This window comes from Aplysia californica, unplaced genomic scaffold (genome assembly GCF_000002075.1).
Source record: "Aplysia californica isolate F4 #8 unplaced genomic scaffold, AplCal3.0 scaffold00249, whole genome shotgun sequence".
Classification (NCBI taxonomy): Eukaryota; Metazoa; Mollusca; class Gastropoda; order Aplysiida; family Aplysiidae; genus Aplysia; species Aplysia californica.
The window spans coordinates 155088-177424 of record NW_004797519.1 but is presented as its reverse complement, the minus strand read 5'-3'; the positions used below and the strand labels follow the sequence as shown (position 1 = coordinate 177424).

General features: G+C 39.2%; 1 protein-coding gene across 1 annotated transcript in view; it reads right to left on the bottom strand.

Moving 5' to 3' along the window:
• Window positions 1-12610: 12610 nt before the first annotated feature.
• The window catches only part of LOC101857649 (sprouty-related, EVH1 domain-containing protein 2), a 45116-nt gene continuing 35389 nt past the window's right edge, over window positions 12611-22337 (bottom strand). Inside the window, exons 3-5 of the mRNA XM_005100479.3 lie at window positions 18469-18637; window positions 16791-16840; window positions 12611-16093 (exon numbers count right to left, since the gene is read on the bottom strand). Of these exons, the coding sequence (XP_005100536.1) occupies window positions 14921-16093; window positions 16791-16840; window positions 18469-18637 (1392 nt within the window). The 3' untranslated portion in view covers window positions 12611-14920. The remainder of the gene's footprint in view (window positions 16094-16790; window positions 16841-18468; window positions 18638-22337) is intronic.

The following is a 22337-nucleotide window of genomic DNA, read 5'->3' as shown; positions in this document are numbered from 1 at the left end:
GAGAAGTGAGACGCACGGTATGCCTAGTAGAAGATAATCTAGACTGGGCTGGCCTATCACGAGATGCGTTCTGCTTGTGTCTCCAAAAGCCACACCCTCCCCACTCATTCGCTCCGGCCTTCATTGTTGGTTGGCGTGGGTTCTCCCACTCTTTGTTTCGCTGGATCACCGACAACTTTCTTAACTGGCAAGGTTTTATAATAAAGCTTAATTGGTCTGTGCGCTGCGCACAGCAGCAGCAATATTCCGTTATAAACGACTCGCGTGACGGTCTGACTGCACAATAGCAGTATTGTATTTACAAAGATAAAGAAGAAAAAAAAACCCGGGGTTTTAGAACAGTGTCTTTATAACAGACTTCTCGTTGTTTCAGGACTCGTTATAAGTGGACTCCACTGTAATAAACTCAAGGAAGAGGTACATTTTAATTTTGCTAATCCTATGCAAGTATTCTGTCTGCTTAAACTTAAACTCAAACCATTTTTCAGTCCCTCCACCACAATAAACAAAAACTTAGATACCAGCATCTCAATGCTTTTACATGTCCTTATCAAACCTACTACAACTAGATTCAAAACCAATTTGAACGTCAAAAAAAGGCCCCCATCCCCCTCCCACCCCTATGTTTACTACTGTTTAGCTGTCTTGTCTATTTCTTCCAAAAAAAAACCAATGAGCAATGCTAAGAAATGAAATAAAGCATTTCCAGCAAAATTTACCATCCGCATAGTAACAAGACCACAGAACCATTCACTTTCAAAACATAATTTTCAAAGAAAAGAAAGAGAAGTCATAAAACAAGAGGGAAATCAGCTCTGTATTCTCATGTGTGAATCAGTATATTCAAACAAAAGACGTAATTTTTATAAGCTATGAAGGCATATCAAGGTGAAGAAATCACATCATAGACACAATTTAATATACATGTACATCATCATCATCATGTTCCCACGTCATTAAAGGAGACGTCGCACCATTGATTGCCTCTTGAAGCAGCATGCTCAGTTATGTTCAGAAAGACACTATGCACAAATTCAGATCAATGCACGAGAAACAAGGGAGGAAATATCATCGAAAAGTTTAAAAAACTGCCTTCCCGAAAATCGCTATCATACTACAACCTCCTGAATAACAACAAAAAAAATCATCAGAAAATAATTGCCAGTAGTGCCTTAAGGTGCCAGTCAGCTCCACAAATGAGTTGCAAGTCTCCCTCTTGCCTACATCACAAACATGCCACAGATCCGGCTGCGTTTATTTTTAGGATAGTAACGTAAATGGTAAAAAAAAAATATACATGAACATCTCGAAAAAGGACCATGACATGGTAGGGTGACCTACACCATCAGAACCAAGGGACCAAGCTATAAAACATATAAACTAACAAGTTTGGTTGAAGGTGCGACAGATCCTTTAAGATTCCCCATTCCACAGACTATGTGACTATTTTTTTCTCTCTCTTCTTGATACTGTTTCCAGTCTCATCACACAATATTATAGGAAAAAAAAACAACAACCGCACAGATTTCGTAATACCCTCCCATCTCACAAAAAAGCACACAAATGCCCTCCGCAAAAACAAACAACATGCAAATCCGTATCAAACTCTCCACTTCTCATTCAACCATGTTAGCACAGTCATGCCAATAGCACCAACTTAGATTAGGGTACAAATACAAGTGAAAGAAAATCTCAAAGTATGAACCAACGCACAAAGAAAGAATCATGTACAGCAAACACTTCTGCTGTGTGCAAAGTTAAAATTTTTTAAAAATTGATAAAAAAATAAAGGCAACGTGAATACATCACTTCGATTGTTTTGCCATGACCCTTGCAGTCCATACGCCGACTTTTTCGAGCGACTGCTTTGTACTTTTTTACACTATTTTTTAAAAAAGAAACAAGAGAAAACAAATACTTCTTTATTCCAACCTCCCCATAACAAAACTATTAAAAACATTAAGTCATTTAAAAAATCAACAGACAACCTGAACATTAGATCTAAATTTCCAACAGCAACGAAAACTAAACTCAAAACACTGTTCTCATGGGTAACAATTACCACTGGATGACCAAAAGCAGAAAGGTTCCAGAAGATCATGCCATTACTATTATTTTCACTATCACTAATATCACGCACATTCACAAAATGCAGTACAAACACAAATTCTCAAAATGCTAATAAAATCATTGATCCAACTAGCAGTTGCCACATTACGTCTTCGGCAGAGCCAGCTTGATACAATACAGAACAAGTGAACAGGCAGCAATATCCTGAATAAGCAGAAAATAAAATTGATATAGATCTATCATAGTACTGTTTAAGTGATAGCACAGACACAGCAACACTGGGATGATAGGACAACGTTTTATGTATGTATGTATATATTTATATATATATATAGCTTATTTTAACAACTACAATCAACAAAATTTATCTGCAAAACTTAGAAAGGTCACTTCGGCTTCTCTTCCGCCCCCCATGGGCTGTTCAACACACCGGCTGAATAAGATCGAGAACTATAATTTTCATCAAAAGACAGTCTACTTATAACATCCTTCATGTGCACCACAAATTCAAAGGGCACATTCATAAGCAACATGTAGTTTTGATCAGTGGGTCATAATTTCTGCTTTGTGGCCTGTTATGAAAATTTCCTCTCACCAATTTAGTAGGGCTCCATAACAAGTGATGTCGCATATATTGCAGTATTTTAATCTAATCTCTCTCTGTGTCTCTGCTTGATGTTGCCCTTTTCCCTTTCATCTCTTCTTCTTTACTTCTGGGTGTGGTGTGCTCAGGAGTGTAAAATAAAGGTTTGACTTTAGGTACATACCTTTAGCGAAAATTTGAACTCCTCTTTCTATAGGAAGCATTCTCATTCATACATATCAGGTATATATGTAAATATTGAAAGTGTTTTACGCCCTCATCGACTCAATTGTTAACCCTTTGAGTCCTAACCCCTTCCCTCCGAGCCCGTTAGACAAGCACAACTCAGCACCGCTGCGTTAACAGCCAGATATACACTACTGTACGCAGAGATGTGCCTTCAGTACACAGAAGGGTCAATGGTAAAGGCAGTCAGGCTCAAGTCCATACGGTTAAATTGTTTAGGAGGAGGGCCATTTTGACCATGCCTGTCAGGTCCAACCTGGGCAGTCTGGTATAGCACACATTCCATATTGAATGAAACATTCACCATCAGGGAATCAACGTCCTTTGAGTACAGGCACAAGAGCCAACGCATTACGAGATAAAGGTTGATATGACGATGTGTACCTTACAGAACGAAAAAAAACAACCCAGGCGACTACGGAACATTGCCGTAAGGAAAGGGCAATGTTGCTTCTGACATATACGTCTTACTATTATTTCAGTAAAATGAAGGGGGAAAAACGGAAGGTGATCTTACGAAAAAAAAAGTATCACCTTCACATTAACAGCAAAGATAGTAACACTACAAGACAGTTCACTCTCGAAAATAAACATGCATTTTTGTAGACATCATCTCCAGTGCTGTTTGTTTCTTTTCCCAAAGAGAAGTTCCTTTTAAACAATCTTTGCTTTTACTCTTTACACACAAGATACGTCACCCTCAATAGATACAGATGTAGTACCAAATGTGCTGTAATATAGACATTGCCACTGGCATTTCTGAGAACACTCACTTTTTCAGTATCAACTGAGAAGACTAAACCATTATGTTGCATATGACCTTTCTTTGGTCATAACACAAACAAAGATCTCAGCCTACAAAAAGAGAACAGAAAAAGACGCTAAGCATGAATACAAATAACACAGCAAGATATGTTGGGACAGCTAAAGCTTAGTTTGTGACCTTGCCCAGGAGCTATCTGATCATTTCAGTAGTTAAAAAAATATAAGTCAACCCTACTAGCAGGAACCATAACAAAGCTTTTATATTTATATATACATGATCATATGTATTTAAACAAAAACAGGACCTGCATATTTCCATGGCTGGATGAGAGACTCCTACAAAGGCCTTTATGCAATTTGGGAGTGTGCCGGAGTCTTGCACCCAGCCATCGATTTGTTCTTTCTGTTCCACACTATTCGTACTGCTGCTACCCATTAGGTACGACTGTACTTTTTTGCTACTCTACCGTTCCGTTACTACCAATGTACAGATGTAATCTGTTTATTTTCTTTCCATACATCCATCTTCATCCACTGCATCTTTATTCTATACACGTACTTTCAATTGAGTGAAGACTTACAATACATGGGTAAAAAGTGGAGAACCCGAGAAGCTGAGAAAATGCTGTTGATGCAGGGAACAGTCACACTGCCAGACCTACACAAGCCACAAAAAAAAACTTTACACTCCTACAACCAACCTGGCACTCAAATCCTTTTGTACCCAAAAGATGCTATTAAAACATGGTCAAAAAATTTATATTAATATGAGTGATTTGAAAGCACATACGTGAGAAGAAACAATACTTAGCCTCTATATCCCTAAAGTTTGATAGACGGACAATAAACGGTTTTAAATTCTAATTAACACATTTTAGATAAAAAAGAATCAAATATCAAGAACCGGGGTTGTTTCAACCATGCTATTTGTATGCTAGTCAGGGCTGCTATATATTATTTTTCAGCAGAAAGGTAGGGATTGAACTGACGTATTTTCCCTGAAAGTCAAAGGGCCTAACTGTTCCTCAAAAGAAAAAAAAAAAGTTTTCATCCTCCACCATCACACATTAGACAACTCCAGAGATTCCAATCCAAATGAACATGCGGCCAACTGAACTAACTTGAGTCATGTCATTTGGTTCTATTCTGTGGCAAGACAAGAGATGTGTGTTGCACAAATGGAACATTAATGTGTACATTTTGTCAGTGTCACAACACAACTGCCTCGGTCAATATTTGCAGGATTATAGTTGGTATGGACAGAATGCCTGTTGCTTGTTTCATATCCTCAAAGACAAGCAAGGTTTTATTTCAGGCACTAAAAATCCAATTATTGAAACATTTTATTTTTCACTTCTGCTAATTGCTTAAGTTATACGCAGTTAAAAACTAATTGTTTTTACTAACGCTTTCCTCATAACATTTTTCTTTTATGCCTGGCAATTATATGTGACCCCAGACTTACACACTGAATGTATTTTCAATAGCACAAGACCACTGAATTTTACCAGTTTTGGATACCTTGAAAGAGGTAGGGGTACAAAAATTATCACCCAGAGTCAATATAACTATAACAGTTTGAACAAAACCAGCTTCACCAAGCCTGGGAAGAACTACACAACATAAATAAGCAACTGCCCCAAACTGGTTAGAAATTTAGAAGACCTCTAGAAATATTACAACAATTTAGATATGTCTTGCAGTAATGAGCCTAGTCTTTCTTAAAGTTGTGTGCTTTCTCAAGACTAAAGTACAAATGCTTAGACAGACAGTATCTTACCCAAAAAGAGAACATAAGTTGTAAAACTTTTCATGTACAGAAAATGGCTCATGATATAGCACTGGATTTCAAATCCCTTGAGGGGACAAAGGAGAGGGCCCTATATGACACACATACAGGTTTGCCTATAAAATAGAGAGAGATGGGCCTTTCTAGAATTCACATATATATCTAGTATCTAGTGATTCATTCAACTTGTACCTTGTCAGAAATTCTTACAAGCACTGCTTATCAAGATCTGGTTCCCAGCAGAAATAAATCCCCAATCAGAGAGACTGGAGGGAGCACAAACACAAAATTTCACTGCTCTCTTGTTCAATTTTTCCCCACTGTTTTCCATTTCTTGAAAAACTTCCATCTGCCAGTATCTAAGTGCTTCTTAAACACAATAGTGACCTTTGAAAACAGAGCAGTACAGTATCAGAATAAATGGACATGCTCAAAGATTGTAAAATGCAATAGTAACATTCAAAAGCCTAGAAAGAAATTAGATTTAAAATAACAGGTGTATAATTTTCAGTTGGAATGGGACAAAAGAGTCGAGATATGTATTTTGTGAAATAACTGAAAGTCCCAACACCAATCTGCTTTATGAAAAGATATGTGCACAGACTTTGTCTACATTAATTTCAACTGAAACTTAAACATTTGAGTTGTGCTCAGAGTATGGTGAGTCCAAAGTTTCAACAACTGAAATACCAAGCCACTGCTATGATTACTACCAGCTGGTTCTCACCGTCACTACTTTTAAAGTGGCAGGGGGTGGGGGAAATCTTTAAAAACCCTAAGCCTCTTCACAGACACATATGGTGCTCAAACACACCCGCCCACTTTGAAAGCGAAATGTATAACAATAATTTGGATACTCGGGAACGAAAAAGTTGAGGATGAAAAAACAAATATGAATGCATCACAGGTCCCTCTGCCAGTCACAATGAACCAATTGGGAGTCTCATAGTAAAATAAAACCCCACTGATTCTTAAGAAGCCGTTTATAATTCATAAATGTACAAACTATTGGGTGATGAAACTGATGTAGGATATAAAATTGTTCTGGTAGATGTTTACGCCCCAATCACACTTAAGAAATCATTTAGAAGCTGGGTGGCTTTGACTCTGCCTGTCAGGACCAACCCAGCCTGAAAAGGATACAACATCCTACCAGACAAGCCTCCCTATATTGGGAATCAAACTGTTATCTTCTGCTTACGACTGCGAAGCATTTAACCACAACACCACAGATGTCCGTCACATAGGATGCATGGATTGGATGTACATGGATAGACATCTAAACAAGGATCATCTTTGAGATGGGACAACTAGCCATAGATAGGGCCAAATTTATTTCAGAAACCAACCCCTCCATTCTTGTTTAAAACATTTCTTACAAGCCCTATACTGGTGTAGCGGCAGTTTCGTTTTCTCTCAACCTTTTTATAAGAGCTGCATTACTTATTCAACGTTTGTCACATACATTCTAAAGTGCAGAGTGTTTCTTCTCATTTTACAGATCACCAAGATGAAGGAAGAAACTTATGTGGGACTAGCAGGCAGAGAGATATTCAGTTAACGGTAAGCAATATTTATGGCAACATACAGACAGACATAAGAGCCAAACTCTCTTCACAAGCAGACCACATTCTAAAAAGCCTTTGAAAATCAGCACGAGTTTGGCTTACAATTCCTCTCAAAACTTTCAAGCACGAGTTAGGGCATTATAAAGAAATTTCATGAGCACCTTGGCCAATAGAACAATAAGGAGGAAAATACAACAGTCATTCCCTTAGTCTTATGGCCTTTCTTCACACGTCAATAGTTTGGCACCCATTTCCACACAAGTGCAATGCAATCTATATACCTAGTGAGAGCAAAAGTGAAGAAACGTACAAAAATCGGGACACATCACCGCCCTTAAAACATTACTGCAATCATTTTTTTTTTGGTGCACTTTAAAATCTAATAGCACGCACAATAGAAATAAGGCTATCGTAAAGAGACCAAAAAGTACAACTGCAACTTTACTCAATTTTCTTCAACAGTCGCAAGCACGGCAGACATTCCATGCAGCGACGCTGCAGCTTCGGGTGGGCCGCATACATCATCTTCTGATAATTTCACTTCAAAAGTGTCATGTGGTCAGTTGCACGTAACGGCAAAAATACAGTCATCAAACAATAACTTCTGGAATAAATCAGGAGGATACTTCACACCCTTAATTCAAACGCAAAACGTCATTGGCCAGCTGACGTGAGGAGCCAAAAGATATACTAAGCAGATAATGGGACGGCCTGCTCAACTAGGTATGTCAGTGACTAGCAGTCACAAGAAAAAAACAAAACATTCAGATAAAGCTTACAAAAACATACAGAAACACATGCATGCTTTTTTACAGACATTATATTTGTACAGTACTCTCATTGTAACAGATTATGTAAGTTTCAGTGTACATATTTACAATGAGGTATATACATACAAACATGAAAATTTGAATACTATTCATATCATTTTCACACAGTTTATTTGGAGATAAGACGAGGGTGCGAACATGATTTATTTTTCGCCTCTCAAAAACTCTTGCATCCAATACCAACAGTACAACATAAGGATATAAAACTCAAAGTGTGATTTATCTTTATTCAGTAAAAATGTTGCTTGTTTGTTTTGCTTAAAGCAAATATAAAAATAGTATCATTATATATCTATTTATATGAAGCAACAACGATCAGTAACTGACACCAACGCATTACTCTTAAGAGGTGAAGCGAACCCTTACATCATAGCAGGTATTTCTCAACGTGTACAAAGATAGATAGATTATCACACACTTTCAATTCATCTTGGACACAGTCATGCCAGCTATAAGAACCATCCCACCTCCACATAACCCCCCCCCCCCAGGAAAAAGTAAGAAATCCCCAAGGTCACATATGACAATGACACCGTACTATAAATTATTTCTAATTCTTTGGTAACAATGATTAACAAATTTCTTTTGAGCCCCCCCACCAAAAAAAAAGAAAGAAAAAAATTACTCACAGATGTTTCTGGGCTCTTCAAATTTGACCACTTTTCTTACAGAAATTTTGAGTAAAGTTTGTGGAGGCTACTTAAATTTAACGCTGAAAGATTGTAACAAGTGCACAGACCGAAGGGCTAGAACCCAAATGGCCGCTGGATCGGAAAAGTAACAAGTGCAAGTTTTGACGAGAAACAAAACGTTAAATCCTCTGACAATAAGGAAGCTCACTTGTCATGACACCAGCAGTGAAACTAAAAAACTACCCACCCTTCAGACACCAAATTTTCGTGTATAGCTCTCAAAAATAATATCTGATGAGGTTTTTTGCTGCTTGCTTGTACTGATATGCAAAATCAACATGGCAGATGGAATAGGTCTATGACATATCTATAAGTGATCTTGTATATAATATGTGCTCGTTATAATTTAGTCTGTTTTCAACTAACTTGTAGAATTTTGCTGGAGGAGAATTTTCCTAAAGGGTGACTAAATTCATCTCGCTTACTTCTTTCAAAAAAATGAAAAGAAAAAAAAAGAAGAAGAAAGCAAAACAAGTCAGTCCTTTGATTCTACGACAGGACAAAAATGAAAACAGAAAAATCATTTCATTTGCGAAATGTCAAACAAGTTTTAATGCTCTTACAAATAAACATCTCACACAAGAACGAACAAGAGCCAGCAAATAGAACTAAGAAATACAGTATATTTACATAACAACCATTTGCACATGTCTGAGACTATATAGCTCCACAACCAGGGCTGGAAGAAGAAAATAGAATTAAAATAAAAGTTCACTCACATCTTCACTGCGCTTACTGGCAGCAGAGGTCATTCACATACATATATATGTAAAGAAATACAAAATTAATATAATTATAAGAGATTACTCAAAGGACAATCTTCTAATCAAATGTCTTTATTAAAACCAGGCCCATTGTGTCCCCACCCCCAAACCTCCTCATGAAAGACCAAGTGTGCTTGTATGCAGAACATAAAGGTATTGTTTTGTGTACAGTGTAAAGGAAGAACAAACAGGGGGAGGGGGGAAACGTCATCTATAAGAGGGACCAATTCCTGATTTTTTAAAAGAGAGAGAGAGAGAGAGAGAGAGAGAGAGAGAGAGAGAGAGAGAGAGAGAGAGAGAGAGAGAGAGAGAGAGAGAGAGAGAGGAGAAAACTCAATAAATAAATACTGCAAGCTGCACAAAATTCCATCAGTAGTAGAAAAAAGAAATTTTAAAAAAATAATTTTAAAAAATACCAAGGTAAACAATTGAACTTTTCCCTTACTTTGTTCACTGACAGAGAAATTGATCATAATCCTGAGGTTAGCTCCCTCCAAACGGCAAAAGGTACTGATACATGCACACATGAAATTTACATGACTCTCCACCTTCCGTTAATGACTAGAAGTTCGGTTGAGTATAGCTAAGGGGTTGATTTTTATCCTCCTCCCCCACCCCCAAGTGAAAAGAAGTTCATGAGTGATGACACCTCCCCCCACCCCCCACCACAGGTACCCCTTTCATGCAGGGAATTTCCATTAAACACAAATTTTTAGAGCAGTTAGAAAAGGCTGAAGACAATCAACTGGAAAAGGACGAAAAGTCCACATGTACCTGTAGGACCTTATCTTAAAAACATGGGAGCGCGTGGCCAAGTAGCCTAAGGAGTGTCCAGCCATTGTCCTAGAACATTCCCTTCGGGCACTTGGCATATATATATGAAACAGACCAAAAACAAATTAGTTACTAGCTATCCGTTGAAAATTTTGTTTGTCTAGCTTTTCCCTTCCTCTCTGTTCCAAACTTTTCTTCTCCTAACCCATCTGAAGCACTGAGTGTTCACAAATTTTTTAGGCTCTCCTGTCGCTCGACCTTCACCCCGCACCTCGATGCAAAGCAGATCTTCATGAAGGCGAAGCGTATGGTCCCCAGATCAGAACATTGACAAGGGAGAGGAAAAACAGAGAGGGATTTAAAAAATAATACCGGACCCACTCAAAGTAAGTTCCAAGAGTCAATCAAAGATGCGACTCACTATGCCAAGCCAGCAGAAAATTACAGCAAAAATTCTACTGCTTTCAAAGCCTTTTTAAAGTAATTTTGGTCATAATATTCTAATCACTTTTCTGAAGTATCCTGACATCTCAGGCATAAATCTCTTGTTTACCATGCCTATCTCCCCCCCCCCCCCCCCAAAAAAAAATAAAAAATGTCTTTTTCCATGAGCCAGCAAAATATACAGTGAACAAACAAAATCAACATAGCAGCAACAAAGGTCCCACAGCACCAATAAAATAAGTATCTTTTTAGGAACTTAAACAGAAATTTCTAATTTTGAAAGTCGAGGCAACCATTTGCCAAATCGTACAAATCAAAAGGCCCAACACAAAACTGTAACAAGAAAATTCTCTTTAAAGCTACATCAAAACAATTGCTTCCTTGCAGGATGTCCATGCCTTTTGCAAAATCAGAGGCAACAAAAGATTGAAGGGAAACAAGTTTGAAAGGAAAGAAAGAGCAATCCACTTGGACACAGCACCGACCAACCACCCACCTAAATGAGACTCGTTCTCAAACACCAGGACACCATCAGACCTCATAGACAGTAACTTTATCCGTGTGGCTTTTATAAAGGTGACATGATTCTCTGGCATAAACGATTAGTGTCTTAGAGAGGTCACTTTGTTCTGGGCATACTAGTAGCGAAAAAGTGCAAGAAGTTGTCCTTGGAACATCCCAGGCCCACGACACTCCCCATTATTTCACAACAAGATCAACATCTTCCATAAATCTGATTCATTACATTTTGTTTAAAGGCAAAAATATATATCACATGTAACTCAATCAACATGTACTCCTTTCTTCCACCTGTGTGAGAATTCAATGAACAGATTCATTTAGTTTTTCAAACATAACGTAGTTCTAGCACTGTGAACTTCTGTATATTTTCAGTACACCTGTTTCCTTGAGTAAAGAGAAGAAAAGCTCAAGGGTCTGTCAAGGACCTAGCCGGGTTGCCGTACACAGGGCTCTAATCAGCTGGCAAAGCTCAAAACTTAATAGGAATAGACACAATAATGGTCATTTATTGATGGGAAAAAGTAAGACAGACAGACAGAATCAACAGAGGGGAAAGTAAAGAAGTAGGACCTACCAGTGGTGCCCTCCAACCACCCGCCATTTCATCTGTGCCGGACTACAGAAACAATTTGATCATATTTACAACACCTTAAATTTTTAAGTCACTGGGTTTTCATTACTCCTGGGGTATGTTTCTTTAACATTACTTTTTAAGTGTGCCCTTACACAGAGAGACAAACAAAACCAAAGAGGATAAAAGATGATTTTGATATCAGCTTTTCTCAACAAAGTTACAGCAAACAAAGAAAAATCATTACAAAACGACAACAACAAAAGTAAAAAGTAGTTACACAGTCACTAAAGTAAAAGACCCCCCCCCCCAAAAAAAAACAACCCCAAAACAACAACAACAAAAAAACAAACAAAAACAACTTCGACTGGTAACTATAGCTTCAATGGAAGAAAGGAAGTTATATATATAGATATACAGCTAACCCATAATCAGATCATTGCAAGCCATATTCCACATCTCTCAATCTTTTCTCAAAAGAACATACATAAGGATCCCAACTTCCCCTGACCATAGAGAATTGCAGTAAACTCACCCTCCTGTCAAAAACTGCTTTAAACAAACAACTTTTCTGGGCACCCTTGGCAGAGACTGGCAGCCTATTGCATCCCTTCCTAGCAATATGTGTTTTATATCCTCTCTCTCCAGTTACTTACTTTACTTGCCCTTCACAGAAGCACCTTACCCCTCATCCCATGACTAAAAAAAAACGACTACTCTTCTCAGGTGAGTTTTTGCAAATTTCCAAAGCTGAGATTCACTCCCGAAAATTATGACACTTGGAAGAAAAAAAACCCAATGAGAAATTTAGAACTTTTTATGAAGTTACATATTTGATAGCAAGTAAAAGTCATTTGCAACTTTTTTCATAAAGAAAAAGGTATCCCCAGCCCCTTTAAAATATTTCCAGCCACAGCTATAGACAGTAACGATCTTATTAATGTAATGGCATTTCATTTGTTCTTATGCTGTTAAGTTTTGGAAACTAATTGTTCTTTTTTTCCACTATCCAAATGCCTTTCACTACAAGTGTTCCTGTAGCTCCTATCTATTCCCTTTATCTTTTATCATTCATTCAGTCACAGACTTCTACTATAAACAAAAATGACATCCCCCAAAACTGCAAAAGTTAGAAGATATTTCAAATTTCAAATATTTTGTGATTTAAAAAAAAACTCATACCAACCAATGCTATTTAATCTATCACATAAACTAAACAGGACCCTTTTTCACTCTCAACTTCCATAGTGCACTGGCTCACAAACAAACAGCATGGCACATACAGTAATGGCATCATATACAGATAATATATTCATCATGGAAAAGATCCCTTTAAATCTCAAGAATCCTTTGTAAATGTAACATTATCTTACTTGCAATACATGATATCAGTTCAAACTGAAATCAAATCATACCACCCACATACACGCTACTACCCGAGTCGACTGCAATACACACGAACCTGGCAAAAAGGGAGAAACTCTTGTGAAGCTTCTACTCTCCTCAATACAAGTCCGACTAGCTGAGATTGCTTCTATAAGACCTTTCTCGGATAATTAAGTTGCACAATGGATGGCGGTTAAAACTTGTACACAGAGAGAACACATTGTTTCAAATTATCCTTACATAAAAAGAAATCTGGAGTTAGGAGCAGCTTTTCTTCCTGTTGAATGGATTGAAAGACTTGACATATAATAGTTCCTTTCCCTTGGCACTGTTAAGAACTAACCACACAAGCATGAACATGAAAGTCCACACATATCCACAAACAGGCATTAAAGTACCATTTCAAAATAGGTTTCTTCACAACAGACAAAAGTACTGGATGCCAAGTGAAGAAATCTTATGTACAGTAACCTTTTATGTAAACACGCTCATAACAACTTTCATTTCAAAGTCTTCTAAAAAGTCCTTAGAACAGAATAGAGAAAGAAAAAAAAAAGTGTAGAAACGGTCCAAGCCTAGCTCACAAACGAGACTTATTCTCTTTCTCTGTTACACGAACACACACAGGTGAATTAATTCTCAGACAAGTTAACCCATTTCTGACACATGAGAAATTCTAAACCTAAACCTCTACAATACCCCAACTTGATCATTCAGATCTGCTGATGTTTGTTTTTTAACATTTAGATCTTGAAAAAAAAACAGCCACACAAAATTGAAGTTTTGGAGGTCCTCTTTAAAATTCAATGAGGCACAATTTCAACTATGTTGCAGAAAACATAAAGCCCATGGAAAAAGATATTGCCGTTTTCTAATGATTAATAATAAGATTTTTTAAAAAATTCAAAGTAAGTAAATTGATGAGTAAAAGTTATCAACCATTACAAGGTCCTAAAAGATGCCTTCATATTTTTCAGCTTTCACACAAATTACTCGTTTATTTTCTTAAATAGATCAGTGGCCTCATCAACAGTGTTAATTATTTTAAGACAGAAGACTGTTCTGTGACAGAGGAGTATCCACAGCATTATGATCTCTTTCTTTCACATAATTCCCAATTGCTCTCATCCCCGATTTGTTTTCTCTTGTCGTCAACTTACACCTCGATGTACCACTCACTGTGACCCCTCCAGCGGAAAAAGACGCAACGAGTAAACGAATTATGACAGACTTGCTAAGGGATTTTGTAAGGCGTACAGTGTTGTACCTTTAGCTTGTTTGTCACATTGGCTACCAACAATTACTCAGCGACCTGCGCCCATAGAAAATAAAATTGGTTCAGACAAGAATAAACTAGAGAACCACAAAAAGACTGACTACTGTAAGACTTACAAAGAAAAAGTGTCACATTCATTCCTTTAAACATGTGTATAACAAGCAAAAAGCGAATAAACATTCTTCCAAAATTTAAAAAAAAACCCCTCATCAAAATATCATTAAAAAAACAACTTGTAATAAATCACTATCTCTTCCATGCTAACCAGGAACCCTTAAAAGATAATCGAAATAAAAAGACCTAGATTTTGCAAAAGATCTGCCACAATCAAGAAGCTACTGGAGAATCCATGACGATATTCATGTACATGTAAGACTGGACACTCCTCTAAAAAACTGAAACTGAAACATGGCTTCATTGCAGGAGTTGAACACAAAAACTGAAGGAAAAAAAACCCAGAAAAACAGAAAGAAACTTTCCTCTCCATGTGTATGCGTGTGGCACATATATATATACCTGAAAATGAAGATGGGAGATGGCGAAAAAACAATCGCCAGCAAAAAAAAAACGAAACAAAAACAACCCCCCCAACATCACTAGAACATTCCTTTCTTTCCAAACACAGAGAAGAGAGTGAGGATCATGCTGCCTTATGACGTCCACCGCAGACACCGCACATGGTCCCGCAGTGGTGGCAGGCTTTGAGGGGAAGGTAGCACCATAAACAGGGGAAAAGCAGCGACAAGAATGTCAAGGCGGTCCAACGCTTGCATTGGTTGGGGTCGCCAGTCTCGCACGAGCACGGGTGCCGGAACTCGCCGTCCGCGTCGGCAAAGCAGTGGTACATGAGGCAGGAGGTGCACGACACGCACGACACACACTCGATGCAGCGCGCCACCGAATCGGGCGCGTCTTCGCACGAGCCTCGAGGGTTGTTGTCCACGGAGAACAGTTCCCGGCAGTTCTTGCACTGCACCTGAGGGGAGACCAGACGGGACCGGGCCCCCGACTGACCATGCAGCTTGCCCCCTTCTCCTCCTCCTCCACCGCCGCCCCCACCACCGCCAACACCCTTGCTTTTTGACTTTGGGTTTTTGATTGGTAATGGGGGGTAAGGCTGTGTCGTGTGGCATGCCGATGAGCTCAGGGCTTTCTTTGTGCTGCTGCGCTGGGCCGGCGGCTTTTGTGCGGGTTCCAAGTTGGGGTAGCTGTACTCGTGTGGCGTTCCAGCCTTGTTCTTGTTGAAAACGACGTAAGATTCCTCTTTGTACAAGTCTCTGTGCTCCCTGTCCCCGTTCCCACCACAGTCTAACAAACCCTGATCGGATTTGCCACTAATGGAGGAGGGGTCGAGCGAGGAGCGGACCCACACATCCTCCTGGCCCGAGCTAGAGTCAAAACTAGATTTGTGCGGACTGCTCTTTTCACTGATGGGTGATCCGGGCTGGCACTGGTACTGGGGGACAACGTGCTGGGGGTGATGATGATGGTGATGGTGGTGGTGGTGGGCGTGGGGATGATGGTGGTGGGGATGAGGATGATGGTGCCACAAGAGCTGCTGCTGCTGCTGTGGCTGGTGCTGGTGCACCATGACGCCACCGCCGCCATTTGTGTGAAGGTTTCGGCCCGACGTGCGCTCCGTGGAGATGTAGTGGACACGATGCAGGTGGTTGTGGGGGTGGGTGAAGCTGAACGGATCGTTGTTGTTAAGTGGTGATTGTGGTGAGTTGGTCCCAGGGCTGCTGGTAGTGGTTGACGTGGTTGATGCAGAGCGAGATGAGCTGTCCTTACGAGTCAAAGGCAATTCCATGTACTGAAAGAGCAAGAGAAAACAAACATTAACTTCAGGCTACACACTAATATTGCTATCATTGCTTTTGTCAATGTGTGGTGAATTTTACTCTATGATAACATTGCCATTGTTGGCTTAGGTGATAAGTATATAAAGGAAAAGATGGAAGGACATAAATTATTTTCACTGACACAAAAAGAGTAATGATTTATTAAGGATTTAAGGCTATTTACAAGTATAAAATACCATGAAACAGCATCAACATCTAAAAATATTACTTGATGACCTTTATAAAATGCAATAGAATTAACCTAACATGGATTCAGCATAAATATTAATTTCCTTGCCTTACTTATCTCATTACCCATTTCAACAGTCTTTAACCCTTCTCTACCCCTTCCAGTACTCTCATAACTGAACTCAGCTTTTTAAGTCCTGTTACAAATAGGAAAGACAACAAACAACAATTGATGAGGTGGAGGAGCACTCAGAAAACTATTATATCATATAATCAGTCCTTTTTTTTTCCTCCTCTCCGCCCTTCCTCATTTCCAGGTCTTGTTTCTTATTGGCACGAGTACTTTAAAACAGTGCAGATGAGTCAGCTGTCTTCACACATGATGCAAAGGGAGCTATTGACATCAAACACCAAGTGGTTCTCCTGAAAAATCCAGGTTAAGTTCTTCGAGACACATACAAACACAACAGTACAAATTACCGCAAAAATCCCTTCGTCTCCATCAACTGGTGCGATTCCATCACTCATCCCTGAAAGAAATATGAAAAGTTACACTTTAGTATGAACATAATGTTACCATTTTCCATCAGAAAAGCTTTACGTTTGGTAACCTTTTACAGTGCTAGTAATTGCATATGATCATATGAGCACGATCCAAGGCACAATTTTAAAAAGTATAGCACTTTCCTTTTCAGAGAACTGAATTGATGAGGGAAATTGCCTTCTCAGCCACATTATCAAATTTAATAATCCTGTTTATAAACACCAAGCTAATTATGAACCCTCCATTGTCAAAAAGGCCTAAAGTCATACTTCGACTGAAATGAGGTAAGATAGAAGCAGCCTTATGCCTTCCACAGAGTTCGACCAGAGGAGCTGTGCTGTACTTTATGACAAAATCAAAATCAGGAGGCCCAGATTAATTCCAAAGGAACAGAGAAAGATAACACAAACACTGATTTTTTTTAAAAGAAACACACCAACTACATTTCGCAATGAGATTATATAAGGCTTACTAGTGAAAAGTGCCAGGGCTGCCCTGGGCTGAGTGGGTCCTACCATTCCTATAAACTCCATTAAAAACTTTCCCACTAAGGAACAAAACGTATGCCTTATAATTTATTATTTTTTAAAATTGTGTTTTTAACAGCCCAACAAAAAATTTAGATAGTTTACAAAGCTTACTTCCGACCCTGCGTGTCAGTGCCAATCCAGGCTGAGAACAGGGCTGCCCACCCACCAGCATAATATATGTTTTAGTAATCAGCAAATAAAAAATTAATTATCTGGTTTAAAAATCCATAATATATGGCCATGGATCGTCTTCTTCTCAGGTGTGTCAAGGACAGGGGTTGTAGTCAAGCAAGTATAAAAGTAACGCAAACAAAGGCAGGATGAAAAAAAGAGGTCTTGACGGGCCCATCACTTGTCGAGTTATGGAAAAAAGGGCAGGATAAAGGGCTAATTATAAAAAATTTTTAAAAAGCTTTCACTGGCCTTGTCTGTCACACACAGCATAAAATGACAGGAATTTGGTAACATCTTGTCAACCTAATGTTTACTTTGCTCCTAGATTCAGCCCTTCTAAAGCCTACTTTTTTTTCAAAGGTAAAGTGGCAGTGAGCGACTACAAGGGCTCACGGCAAAGAGAATGCTATAGTCAGACACCAGCATATCACATAATGACGTAGACTGTGAGGGTCTGGTAGTTTTTCTCCCTTTATACACCGGGAAGGTAGGCAGTGAGTTGGGATTTGCCCAAATTTTATAAAATTGGAATCAGGGGTATTACGAACATATTCTCTTAAAATTGAATTAAAATTGAGACGATTCTGCCAAATTCTTAACGATGGACAGCCCTGTGAGAGGTACACAACATTCCATTCGAAAAAAAGAGAGAGATATAACATCCCAGTAGAAAGACCAAGATAATAAAAATTTTCTGCCAACTCAGGAATCACTGTTAGGTCTCCTGCATCAGTGCATGCGGTAGCGAAGTGAAGCGCCTAACCACTACACCACAGACGCCAGCAAACTCATGCCTGGTGTGTGCAATGGTAAGGAGCCTAACCATCACACCACAGAATATGCTGAAGACTGTAAAAAGAGGAACAGGAGAAGAGAAAATAAAAGTTTAAAAAAAAACACCATTCAATACCTTCTGTGAGATCTGCTACAGCGATCCGAATGCCTTGGTCGAAAGCCCGAGCATCCTCTGAGCGCTCGAAAGTAAGACCGTACCTCTTCTCGTCTGTCTTCCAGTGATGCCACTTGGGGTTGGCCTTTGTGTACTGGATATCTTTCTTCAGACGGCAGTCAAGGATAACCTGAAAAAATAGCAGTTGACACCCTGACATCAGTATTTTTATTTTGGTTGTTATATATGTCCCTTTCAAGAATTTAGAAACATAACGAGGCCAGCTGCTTCTACCCTGACTGCCAGGGCAACCCAGGCTATTTGTAATACAACATCCAAGAAGACAGACAAAGAATCTCAATTCAAAACCTCCAAAAACTCCAGAGTCGAACTCATGTCTTTAGTCTTCTGTGTTGGACAACGAAAGGCGCAAATCTGACACCAGTCAAATTGAGTGTATGGTATTAGACACTAACCTCCAACAGAAGAAAGTAACATACATAATATTTAGGGCACCCACCAATGAACGAAATACTTAGATAAAGAGAGGAATAGAAATTTACACTGCAGATTTTCATAACAACACTTCCTTTTAGTTTTAGTAAGAGTTTTACGGCACTTGTAACACAATAAGGTCATATAAGTGCCGAAGATTAGAGGTGTTACAAGAGAGTATCAAACACAAAAAAGAAGGAGGGGGAGATAAAGACGATAGATGTTTGATAGGAAAGAAGAAGCAAACCACACCAGAGCACCCGCCAACCACCCACCAACTCTTCCTACAAGCCTACCATGACTCAATATTTTGTTTAAGGAAAGTTAAGTTCAACACCAAAACGGCCATTTAGTGCAGGAGGAAAGCAAAACAGAAAGAGAAACTAAAGAAGTAGGACCTGCCCGTGGCACCCTCCAACCACCCAAGTCTATTGAGCCGCACTTAACAGCCCAATAACAGCTGCATTTCAACAGCACTTTCAGACAAACAATAAAACAGAACAAAACAGAAGCTGAAACAGCAGACACCAGACAACCAACAAGACTGTTGACATACATACAACAGGAGAGCTTTGTTTATGCTAGTTTTAGTAAAGGTTTTACGGCATTTGTAACACAAGGATGTACAACAGCTGGACAGAAAGAAGTGGACCCTTTAAGTAAAAGATCACGATCAAGACCCACCAGTGTATAGTTTGTTTGAGTAAAGAGAAGCACATTACATTACGTTAGAATGATCACTACGTGCAAGATTAAAAAGCAAGAATATATATATAAATATTGATGGACAGCATTTGTTTTAGTAAACGTTTTACGGCACTAACAACACAATTAGGTCACATAAGTGCGGAATTTTTAGATGTTACAAGAGAGTAACAAACACACAAAAAGACAAAGGATAAGATAGTTGTTTAATAGGAAAGAAGGAGCACACCACACCAGAGCACCCACTAACCACCCACAGAGAAAGACAAAAGTAGGACCCACCACTGGCAATCCCACAACACCTGTCTCACATAAACATCAGGCCGACAGATTGAGTAAAGAGTAGCTCATCAACAAAATACTGCTCTCATAGTACAGGGGGAAAAGACACAGACATACAGAAACAACAGAGGGAAAGAAAAGCAATCGGACCTACCGGGCGCATCCTCAAATCACCTACCAAGATAGACAGATCTGTCATAAACAAAAAGCTGTGGTGTAGATGGTTATTTTAGTCTTAGTTTTAGTAAGAGGGTTACAGTATCTGCGATACAAATGTCATTTACATACCAAAGATTAGAGGTGTTACTAGAGAGTAATATACACCAAAAATAAGGAGGAGAGATAAGGACGATAGATGTTTAAAAGGAAAGGAACAAGAGCAACCAAATGTGGTGTAAAATTGGGCTCTACACGTAAAAAAAAACCCCAATAACACAAAACAATGTTTGTAAGAGTAAAGAGGGGCACCTGCACACACTAAAGGATAGCACCTATTGCCCGGAATAAACCAAGACTGGCAGACAAAAATAACAGAGGGAACCAAAAAAAGTGTGAACTACTACCTGTTCAGACACAATTATGTTTGAGGAAGGGAGAGTGCATCAACCCGACGACGGTCATAAATTGCTGAGCAAGACTAAGACAGAAACAACTGAGGTAATTTGTAAAGTAGTAAATTTAAACCACCCGCAACATTTCCTTCAGTACAAAAAAACAACAAAAACCCACAGACCTGACCAACATGTGAACGTACAACAGGACAAGTTTTCTTCTGCTTTTCTTTTGCTACTTCAACGTGATGTGTACACATCTCATTACAATCACTACTTCAATATTAACGGTGTGTGTGAGTGTTTTAGTTTTAGTAAGAGTTTTACGGCACTTGCAACACATTGAGGTCATGTAAGCGCCGAAGATTAGAGGTGTTACAAGAGAGTAACAAACATAAAAAAGGAAGGGAGATAGAGACGATAGATATTTTATAGGAAAGAAAGAACAAACCACACCAGAGCACCCGCCAACCACTCACTGTGTGAGTGTGTTTGTGTTTGAGTGTGTGTGTGAGAAAAAAAGAGAGAGAGAGAGAGAGAGAGAGAGAGAGTGTGTGTGTGTGTGTGTGTGTGTGTGTGTGTGCGTGCGGCGTCCGTGTCCCCATGTCACCAAGAAGGAATTTAAAAAATATTAGGGGTGTTCACAATGTAACCAATACAACCCCGTACCAGTCATCAGAGTGGAAAAGAGAGGAGTGCCGTGTAGGCGGATGCTGCCGGTATTTTTAGTAACAACACACACGAACGAACGTGTGCGACGTGTGTAGTCTGGCAGTTCGGCAAGGCATACCAATGGCAGTGACCAGCACGGGGTTGGAGGGTTGTTGAAGAACTGAAACCACGATAAGAGACGTTTCCAGAATCGATACTCACCCTATTTTTGCTTCGTTCTTTTAAGCGTTTTTTTCCCCCCCTCTTTCAAGTTTAGCATGAATTTACTACACTCGCAACACAAAAAGGTTACAAGTGCCAAAGATTAGAGGTGCTACTACTAGAGAATAACATATAAAATCAAAACAAACAACAACAACAACAAAAAAAACAGAAGGAACAAATTTTAGTTTTAAGTAGTGAGTTTAACGGCACTCGCAACACAAGTAAAGGTTATGCAAGTGCAGAAAATTAGACGTGTTACTAAAGAACATACAAAGAACAGAAGGAAGAGAGATAAGGAAGATAGATCAAGATGTTTGGTAGGAATGAAGTGGCAAACCTGACCTGAGCACCGGCTAACAATCTTTTTTTCCCCCTTTCTTTTTAATTATGGCAGTTTTACGCCCCCATCGACACAATATAATATAATTTAGGAGGTGGTCTTTCCGACCCTGTCTGTGAGGGCCACCCGGGCGAAGAAGAGTGAGAGGGATGTATCCTAGCAGAAAGACCGAGAAACTCGATACGAATTTTCTCCCCACTCGGGAATCGAACTCGGGTCTCCTGCATGCGAGACAGCGAAACGTCCCACCGTTACACCACAGAAACCGGTCGTCAATCATCCACATGATGAGGTTTTAGGTGGGTTTTTTTGTTTTGTTTAAGTAGAGGTTTTACGGCGCTTGCAACTACATACGGTCATATGAACGCCAATGGGTGGGTGTCAACAGAGAAGTCCTTACAGGGAATAAGATTTACTCTATTCACTTCTCAAGCTTCAACAGTACAGAAGTCTGCTGACTATCAAGGCACCCCGGAAATAGCGGTTCACAAGACTTTGACAAACATACAAAAGAAGTAGAAGACGATAGTCGGGATAAGGAAAAAAAGCAGCAGTTCCCTGTTGCAGCTCAGGCACAGTTAAGAGCATGACATTGATGAATCAGCCCATTTACAATTCGACAGAGCATAAGAACATGTTAA